The sequence below is a fragment of the Anopheles moucheti genome, chromosome X, assembly GCF_943734755.1.
Source record: "Anopheles moucheti chromosome X, idAnoMoucSN_F20_07, whole genome shotgun sequence".
Classification (NCBI taxonomy): domain Eukaryota; kingdom Metazoa; phylum Arthropoda; class Insecta; order Diptera; family Culicidae; genus Anopheles; species Anopheles moucheti.
In genome coordinates this window covers 4,463,404-4,473,153 of record NC_069142.1, presented here as the reverse complement: position 1 = coordinate 4,473,153, position 9,750 = coordinate 4,463,404, and the positions used below count along the sequence as shown (strand labels likewise).

The 9,750-nt window shown below is 45.9% G+C and overlaps 3 protein-coding genes across 3 annotated transcripts; 1 reads left to right on the top strand and 2 right to left on the bottom strand.

Moving 5' to 3' along the window:
* Positions 1–120: 120 nt before the first annotated feature.
* On the bottom strand, positions 121–4,578 carry LOC128307184 (cation-independent mannose-6-phosphate receptor). Its single transcript, XM_053044921.1, has 3 exons — positions 3,551–4,578; positions 558–2,484; positions 121–254 (listed from the first exon to the last, which is right to left on the bottom strand). The coding sequence occupies exons 1-3, from the start codon at positions 3,659–3,661 to the stop codon at positions 148–150; spliced, it is 2,145 nt and encodes a 714-aa protein (XP_052900881.1). The 5' UTR covers positions 3,662–4,578; the 3' UTR covers positions 121–147.
* A 915-nt stretch (positions 4,579–5,493) lies between these two features.
* Positions 5,494–6,256, top strand: LOC128307051 (ragulator complex protein LAMTOR3 homolog). The gene is made up of 2 exons (XM_053044767.1): positions 5,494–5,652; positions 5,733–6,256. Exons 1-2 carry the CDS (start codon positions 5,609–5,611, stop codon positions 6,061–6,063), a joined length of 375 nt encoding a protein of 124 aa, XP_052900727.1. The 5' UTR covers positions 5,494–5,608; the 3' UTR covers positions 6,064–6,256.
* Positions 6,234–8,385, bottom strand: LOC128307049 (uncharacterized). The gene is made up of 3 exons (XM_053044766.1): positions 8,178–8,385; positions 6,746–8,110; positions 6,234–6,664 (listed from the first exon to the last, which is right to left on the bottom strand). Exons 1-3 carry the CDS (start codon positions 8,365–8,367, stop codon positions 6,291–6,293), a joined length of 1,929 nt encoding a protein of 642 aa, XP_052900726.1. The 5' UTR covers positions 8,368–8,385; the 3' UTR covers positions 6,234–6,290.
* Between the last annotated feature and the right edge of the window lie 1,365 nt (positions 8,386–9,750).

Sequence of the window (9,750 nt, the reverse complement as noted above, 5' to 3'; positions counted from 1 at the left end):
GTTTGGCTACCATTTTTCGCTGTACCATGTCTAACTGTACAAGTAGGAAACGGTATCTCTAGCTCAGCTCAGCTCTTACAGCATCAACAACGAATAATCTCATTAAAAATTCGGCAATAAATCAAATTTGCGGAGTTAAGAAACATATTAGCGTTTACGTGATGTGATTGTATGTAAAAAGAAAACACTTACCACTACTCGATCGAGCGGACTATCCGGCGCACAGGCAACAGTTACGTTGTACGTTTTCACACCTGCAACCACATGTTATGTAGAATTATTATTAGAATACTTTAATAGGAATTATAATGCACCTCAAGGGGAGAGATGCTCGAAAAAGAAAAGAAAACTACCTCAAATGTTAGCTTCAGAGTATTTTTTTTTTGTACGCGAAAGTGTAAACATTCAAACATTACCAAAGGCGATACCTGCATCAAGCACATGACAAACAGAAATTTGGAAAAATTATGACAAATTGAAATTTAATAAACCACTATTGGTAAACCCCTTGAGGTAAACAAAATAAAGTAAAAATCTCCCCTCAAACGTATGCTTACCGTTCGTGGTGCTGCAGTTAACCGGATCAGGCTCCGTGTAGCGGATATTAAGCGATCCGGTACGATAGTCTACGGAGGCAACCGGTCGTTTGTCACACAGTGACAGTTCATCCAGCACACCGTTCATCGGCATCCAGGTTGCCGTCGATGGATTGTGAAAGCTGCAGTTGCTCGGTTCGAACGGTACGGTTAGCTCGGGCGGACATATAACCGCCGTTGCCCAATCGAACCGATAGTGGCAACCGTGCTCAATCTCAACGAGTACCGGCTGGCCGCGTCCAGCCGTTTGCGAACAGCGGAACGCCACGGTGGTGGATAAGTTTGTAAGCGGATCCTGCCGGCATGGGTCACCGCGTAGATACTTCATGAGCACCGTATCGCCCGCTACCACGAGTGACACGTCCGGGAATCCAAGCGTCGTTTCGTTTCGTGCGGTGACACCGTCAAACGTAGCTTCACAGGCGGCAGCACCACCGCGACAGCTTAACCCATACTGCGGCACGAGCGGTCGGCATACGTTGAGAAAATAGCGTCGGCCTTGCTCTCCACGGTTGCGCGCTTCGTAGTTCTGGGTGGAATCCATCAGCGGGGACAGATCCACATACTGATCGATGGCGGATTCATTGTAAGCGCCGCACGCCATCAGAGCCGGTTCGCAGACGAGCACCGTCTCGAAGTGTACCACCAGCTGACATTCGCCGTTTTCTACCACGATCGGCGGTACCACCGTCCCGGTACGGCCATCCTCCACCGGGTCCGTTTCACAGATAAATTCCAGCCGCGTTTCCCACCGCCGTTCCGCAGACGCGTCGCATACAGCACCGGATCGGTACAGCAAGTAAGGTGCGCCGGTCGTATCATAGTGCAGCTCGTCCGAAATCGCTCCGAGCCCGACCGATTGCTTTGCGGACACTTCGCACGCACCCGCATCCAGCGGACAGTGACTGGACGCGGGAATGCGGCACACACCCACCTCGTACGTCCGGTTGTCTCGCGCCGTCAACGTGTAGGTTCGATTCGCCAGCAATCCCAAATCGTACCGTGTGCCCGTGATCGGATTGGTCACCGAGCAGGGGCGCGTATCCCGACAGGCCAGTGCGGTACGCCAGACAAATTCATGCGTGCAGTTATCTTTCCGACCACGGTAAATTGGCCCCGTTTCGATGCCATCGTCCTTGCCGCACTCAAACACAACCAACGAGTTCTCGCACGCTTCCGACTTGGAACGCATCTCCATCACCAGCCGACCCGATGGATCAATTTTGGGATCCGATACGGCCTGCCCGTAGTCACGATACTCCGTACCGTTCACCAGACATACGCCCGTCCCGGGTGGACACATCGTGAGATGCCCGTAGCGTACCGGCTTGCACACGGACACCACAAACCGAGATCCATCCGGCAACGGTAACTCATGGTTGGCGCTACCCAACGGTAACAAATTGTACAGATGCCGGTTGGTACCATCGCTCACCGTGCATCTGTTCGCCACGAGCGTGGTCGGCAGTGGTTGGCAGGCGAGCGGCGTATCCCAGAAGATAAAGTACCGACACTGGTCCGGTGTGTACGGGATCACGCGCAGATCGGTCGGCGTACGCTCATAGCTGCACAGCAGAATCACGTCCAGCGTGTAGTTGCTACCGTTGCCGCACGGTTCGCCCAAGAAAGAAAAGTGCATCCGTCCGTCGTTCAGCTGTAGGTGTGCTTCGTACCCGAGCGTAATCCGCTTGTCCTGACGCACCAGATACGCTCGCGTGCCTGTTCGGTTATCCTTCCCGGGCTGTTCCTTATCGCACACGTTGAAGAAGAATCGTTCGTTGTTCTCCTCGGACATCACGTGGTGATTAAGATCCGAGCTGAGTGCATTAAAGTCAAACGTAACGTTGTACAGTGGCTCGCGGATGATACAATCGGTGCCATTCACCAACTAAAAGCATACAAGAAAATTATTTATATTAAAATTGATTTTTAAAAGCAACGCGGCCTGGCCATTTATCTTGAATAATTAAATAGATTTTAAACATACTACACCTAATAGCTTTTGCTACATCTCAAACATCTTTATCTCAAGATATCTTTAAAGAGATATCTCAAGATCTCTTTAAAAGCAATAACCGCTGCTCAGAACCGGTGACATAAGTTTGGGGAAAGTTCTACAGAAAATGTCACGAACGAAAAACACAGAATACAATTGTGTATTTCTTTAAAAATATAGAAACAATATTCGCTATAAATATTAAACCCTTATTGCAATTATTCTGACATCAAATTCAATTCTCTGAAGATATGTCAGTCGAGATACATCGACAAGAAGATCCTCACAGCAGGATTGGATATTTGGACCCGAACCAACATTAAGCATTATCAAGACACAAAAGATTACAGTATAAGGAGATATGATATCCGGACCTGGGCATATCCGACGTATGCCTCAACTACTAGTACACCAGATTTAGACAGAAAAAGGCAAATTGAAGTTGGTAAAAATATCCAAACTAATCCCTACATGTAAAATGCTGTACTACTTTAAAAATACCACCACTTGATGCAGAGTTCTCTTTGTTCGTAATGCTTTAGCGTACTATCTGGGTTGGCTATGACCAGTTGGTATAGCTTATCGGTGGTATGATACCGTACCAATCTACATTGGCGCTGTGTTGTCAAAGCAATCCAAACCTGATGACTAAGCGATATATACGGGCACAGTGCAAGAAGTATAGACATCGCTGGACGTTATATTGGATTACTCGCGTTAACCAATCGCATCATGCCCAAAAGATGTTCGGAGGGATTGATTTGTGGAGGCTTTGGAGCTCCTACGCTGTGGAGTTCAGATCTAAAACCCCTCTTCTAGAATGTTACCAGATTGGGATGCGCGAGACCGATACCAAACAACCTACTAGTTGCCAAATATACGTTTGAAAAGCTGGAACTTGTTGATGGCAGGCTTTGGAATGTAGGACTATGATTGGAGCAGTGTGGGAACCACCTACCAGTTTTGATTGTGCTGCCGTTGTCATCAGCGCGAGAGTGACGATGATAAAACCAATCGATAACCGGCCACCGGACGCAGGGCTGACCCTGAAAGGACGACGGCACGCCATGCCGCTTTTCGGTGGTGGGCTAGGATGGAGTGACTGGATGACTTGCTGGGCGGATGGGGAAAGGGAGGGGGATTGCGGAGGTCTATTTTCGTTGAATGCCGTACAAAAAAAGCCCCAAAGAAAAGACGTTAACTACTACGGATTCTTTACTGTTTTTCTGTTTTTCGTTGTGCGTATTTTCTTCGTTGTTTGCAAAATGCACACACGCACGCGATGGTCGGCGCGAGATGACTCACACACTTGTCGCACGCTTTGCTCTATATGTTGGTTTTGTCCGAATTGGGGTTCGTTGGTCGGCTTTTTACAATTTTAGGTCAGCACACGGGGTGGATGCATTTCTTCATTGCTGTACCTTGTGTGCATGTGGCTTTTTTCTTTCTTTCCTCACCCCACGATAATGAGCACTGACGAGACGGGACCATACAAACAACAAACCCACAGACGCACACATACACAGGTAAAGTCGTTCTGTTTGTGACCGATAATATAATATTCTTATCACAATGCGCGACACACGGGACACAAGCGAAAGGGGTTTAGCACCTGTTCGAATACGCAATATGCGGGACACTGTTGGGTCGATTTATTGCGAAACCACTTAAGTTTGCAGTTGAAGGTTGAAATGTAATGATTAGCACACGTTAAAAATCGCACAGTATTGGCTGCTCGCCCATTTCAACTACCGTGCAAACGACAACAAAACAAATTCATCGAAATGCACACTGTTTCTTGGTTGTTTCCCTTGTTCGTCTTGCTTCCTAGAACAACGCTCCTTATTTTGCCGCCTTTATCCACACACTCTGAAGCTTTCCTTGTCTTACATTAACACAATTCACTGTTATTGATGTCCTTCGTAGCAGCACAGCAGGGCAAGCGTACTGGCCCCAGAATACACGTCCTTTTTCGCCCGCAACACGCAACGGTCGAATCAAGAGTTAAACAAGCGACCGTATGTGCGCCGGTGTGAAAAACAAATCTCCAATGCACACACCCACACACGTGCGCGCTCCACGTTAAGTCAGCTGGAGAGTTGCCGAAGTAAACAGTTCCTCTCGTTTCCACTGAACAGCAACGTTTCACGCGGGGACTATTTTCACAGCGGAAAATGACACAGCATCATATATGAATAGTGTGAACAAATCAACAATATACCAATTGAAACAAAGAACGTGCCTGCGGATGGGAGGGAAACTATGCCAATCTTTTCGTTTTATTACTAGCACAATATTTTAATGCTGTGTTTACATTTTTGTTCTGTCCGTTGGTACATCAGAGAAAAAGAGAGGGAACACAGAACTGTCAAACACGCCATGATGAAACGCATTTTAAATTGGCTAGTAAAATAAAAAGAAAACATGAACTGCTATATTATAAAATTGTACCTTTTACGTATTACTTTATTTTGCTTTTAGAATAAACCAGGTATTATTATGTCTTCCATTTTGAATCTTCCCAACGAGAGTGTATTATGTCTTCTTCATCGTTTTCGATCGATCGAGAAATGAACGACACGATGAACTCGAATGAATTACGTTGATTTGAACGGGAATATTAAATCTATGTACCAAAAATGTTACTGTTATTAAGGAACTAAAATAACCGTTTTCTAAGAGTAGACACCCTGACGAATGATTCGTCAAATAATAACTGCAAACATAATAACTCGTTGATCGACAAACTGCCGTTTGAAATAAATACCATCGGATTTTTCGCAGTCACCCGATGAATGCAAAATCCAATATGGCAGATTTGAGTGGAAGTGTACCATGAGCTTACCTTCTCTTTTGCTGTCATCGTTATCAAAACAATCTGTGACGGTTTAAAAGGCGGAGGAAGAATAAACATTAGCATTCACTGAATCTATTGCAGAATTACAGACCAGCAAAACTACGAATAACCAATAATTGAAGGGGCAAAAACTTCCACTTGGAACAAACCAGGTCCAGAATGACGGATGATGTGAAGAGGTTCTTCCACAATATCCGGAAACGGTACGTACAGTACTTGAACGAAACAGGTTCAGCAAAAACCGACCCGCTAGCCGCGGTTTTATCATTCAACTACATTACAGTGTATCCGGCCTGAACTGCATCATCATCACCGATCGGGACGGTGTACCTCTGATGAAGGTCGGTGATGATAAATCTCTCGGCATGATTATGAAGCCATCGTTCCACACCACATTCACGATGGCGACGGAACAGTCGAACAAGCTGGGCCTCGGTCGAAATCGAAACATCATCTCTATCTATACTGGCTACCAGGTGGTGCAGATGAATAAACTGCCACTGCTGGTTACCTTCATTGGCACGGAAAGCTGTAACATCGGCCACATACTGGCACTCGACCAACAGATTGAGCTGGTGCTGGATGAGGTGAAGGTGGCCGTCACGGAAACGTGAATACTGCTAAGCGTTAACAAATGGTGTAAAATGTCGCTTCAATCCGTGGTTTGCTAGGCAGAATGTATGGTGGACCGTTAGTGTACCATTCTTTTATAAATTTACATTTATTCTCGTAATAATGTAAACCAAACATGCCGCGTTAAGAAAAAAAATGTCATGCGATACGGTGATACAATATATATATATATATGGGTGATGTAATTAATACGCGCATTTTAAACAATCTATAGTAACTGCTGTTGCTGGGCACGCTTTAGCTCCTCTTCAGCAATGATACGATCCAGCGCTTTCTCGATCTGCTGTGTGGAACGGGCCAGCTCCGTATTATCGCTGTACGAATCTTCCACAATCTCACGTACCTTCAACAGCAGATCGCGAAAATTTACCATCTGGGTGTCCATTTTTAATCGATCCATGCGGCACGACAGTTCATCCCTTTTGATCGTCCGTTCTTCGGTAATTTCAGGCTGTGGGTTGCCGTCCTTCGCGTCTGTTTCGCCCGTCTGCTGACCACAGTCCAACTCGATGTGGAACCAGGTGCTAATGTCACGCACAGACAGCTCCGTCTTTTCCATTATACGCGAACGTCCCACCGTTTCTATAAAAATGAAAACCAACAAAACAGACGTGAGCAAATGACTGCTTAAATCCCCTATAAAAAGGATCCTCCGAATCGTACTTTCTCTTGTGGCAGCGTCGCTTGAGCAATCGGATGTAAGTGCTGTCTGACGGTACGGTGTGCTCGAACACTGTGGCAAACCTTGTCCGAGCTGTGTTCCGATATCTTTCAGCTGTGTCAATCCTTCCGCGATTTGTCCCACGAAACAGTCCAACAGTGTGTGCATGCCACCAGCCGGTTGGCGCTGTTCGTCCGTCAATCCTTGCCAACAATCCACCATCCGCTTGCGGGTGGCTTCGTGTTGTTCCTCGAGCGTTTCTACCAGCGCTGCCAGCCTGGCTAGCAAATTCTTTTGCTGCTTATTGTTAAACACACCGTATTCGACGCTACTAAACAGACTCATGTTGCGCTTTAGCGTACTGTTAACGATCGATTCTCTTCGCTGTGTGTTCTTACGTTCGCCGTCACCGTCGTGTTCCTCCACCACGCATACTTCTTCGCCTTGCATCAAATCAACCGCTTTCGTATCGAGCAGTTTTGCTTCCAAATTTTCATAGGTGGAGGGTGATGTTGCGGTAACGCCCGTGTTAGCGGCAGGATTGTCGTTCGCCTTTAACCAGCGCCACAATTTCGCAACCCATGCACTACATCGCGAACCATCATCCGTATCGCTGCCGCTAATTTCATACATCTTGTGCGCCATATTATGTCGCTTGTTGCTGTAACCGGTTGTGAAGCATTCAATGCAGAGGGATACGTGCCGGCAGCGCTGACATTTGAAGCGTAACCCACGAATCGTATTCCGGCACCCGGTGCACAGCATACCGTGTGTGGTGTGTTCAGTATCACGGAGCCGTTTGCAAAGCGATACCACGTTACCGTAGTACGAAAACAGTGATGATAGTTTCCATAGGCAGGAAAACTGATACTCAGTTAACCCGACCAACCCCGGATAGTTGGCAAAACATTCACCGGTAATCTGCTGCACCATCGACGGTCGCAGATGATCCGGTTCACCGAGAAAGGTTAGCACCTTCGATAACACAGTAAGCATCGCTTCAAAACGGTGCCGTGACACGCACAGATTGTGGTCACTGGTGAGACGAAAGTGTTCCCAAACGAGTTGCGCGTGGCTTGTATGGTCACACAGCAGTAGAAACGTTTGGCGCAGCTCCAGCACTGACACCGGTGTGCTGCGCTTTGGATCGAACACGGCCCAGAAAAAGCTGGCCAATATCGCACTGACCGCGTCCAGGTTCGGGCATGCCGTTAGTTCGTCAAAGTAGCCCATCCGGGTGGCGGCGAAATAAATGTCATGCACGACGCTCGTAAGCTGGGACGGTTTGATGGACGGTGCACTATCGATCAGGTGCAGCTGATGACGGTTTAGAATCGAGTGGACCATCTCGAACGGAATGTACGATGCTGCGGGGACACAGAAAATTGAAATCGTATTAACAATCCCTCAGCATCGGCAGGCATGCATACTCACTGTACAGTGCTTTCTGGAGTGCGTGCAGTTTGCCAGCACAACGGTATGTGCTGTAGCGGGAACCGGCATACTTTTCATTTATAGTCAGCAAGATAAACAGCAGGTTCGGGTTGTCTTGCTCCGTTTTACCATTGTAGCGATTACGGTACAACAGATAGCCCCTTTCATCGATCTGCTGATCGTACATCATTTGGCTGGGCTGGGGTTACAGTCGGTGATTCAAATTGTACTTTTACAACCAGAAAACACTTCCACTCGAAAATATTGAATGCTTTCATACACCTATTTGCAGAAGAGAAGCCCTTGGCACCGTGTTGAACGCAGAAACGCTTGTTGCAAACAGTTGCTGTCAAAACAAAAATCACTTTTCAGTTGGTGCTTGAGATTTTAAACAAATCTTACGTGTGCTTCCCTCTGGTGGTCGCTACCTCAAGCCTGGCATCGTATGTGCACATCGGTCACATCATTCTTTTTGTTGACTTAACTTTTGATCCTTCCTTTAGTTTGTACATGAGTTTTTTAATGTTAATAAAGGAAGTAAATACGTTTTAATAAAAATTTCTGCACATACTAAAAAAAGCAATTTAATTAGAAAAATACAATTTGACAAATAAAAAACAAAAATAAACCCTGCATTACCCATTGTCCAACAATGTCAAGAGTTGACTGTTCGGTTATATTTATAACACGGATAATCCCGATGAATGATATCAAAAATGACATTTTGCGTCTAATTTCGTTCTCAGTAAACCTTCTGGCTGTCCAAATCACAATAATTTACCCTCAAATCACTCCAAACTTACCGTGTGTTTGAAGTCGTTAATTCACTTATTCGTTGTAGCCCGTGGGTAATCCAAATAACGATCCTGCTTGTAGTACGGATTACGACTAGCAGCTGGCGCTATTACAAATTTAAAGGCTGGGGATCGCTTATCCGCCATGCATCCTTTCAATCACAAACACTATCTCAAGACCTGCAAAGTCGCTCGCGCTCATGGTTTCCCATGAAAAGTGCCTGCAGCGAAGCGTCTATTCATCACCCGTAGCTGAAGGCATACATTAGTGTGGGTATGAGTGACTGGAATATTTCTTTCCAAAACTTAACGAATGGAAAATTTGCAGTAAAACGTCCCTCCATCACTCGTAGTTAAAGGCATACATTAGTGTGGGTATGAGTGACTGGAATATTTCTTTCCAAAACTTAACGAATGGAAAATTTGCAGTAAAACGTCCCTCCATCACTCGTAGTTAAAGGCATACATTAGTGTGGGTATGAGTGACTGGAATATTTCTTTCCAAAATTTGACAAATGGAAATTTTGCAGCGAAGCGTCATTTGTCGAATACTTCTAAAAGTGAAAGCAACTCACGGCACTGTCCTCGCGCATCCGCAAAGTGTAATAATCATACCTGTAAAAATGGAGCAGATTGTAATGTACTTGTTAGTAATCGAGAAGACTTTCTTGGAAAGTAATATTAGAAGCCTACAGTTGCTGTTACATGCCGTTAGTATTGGAAGGACGTTTAAGTGTGTACTGTTCGAACAATATACATTGTGTGACATTCTTCTCATT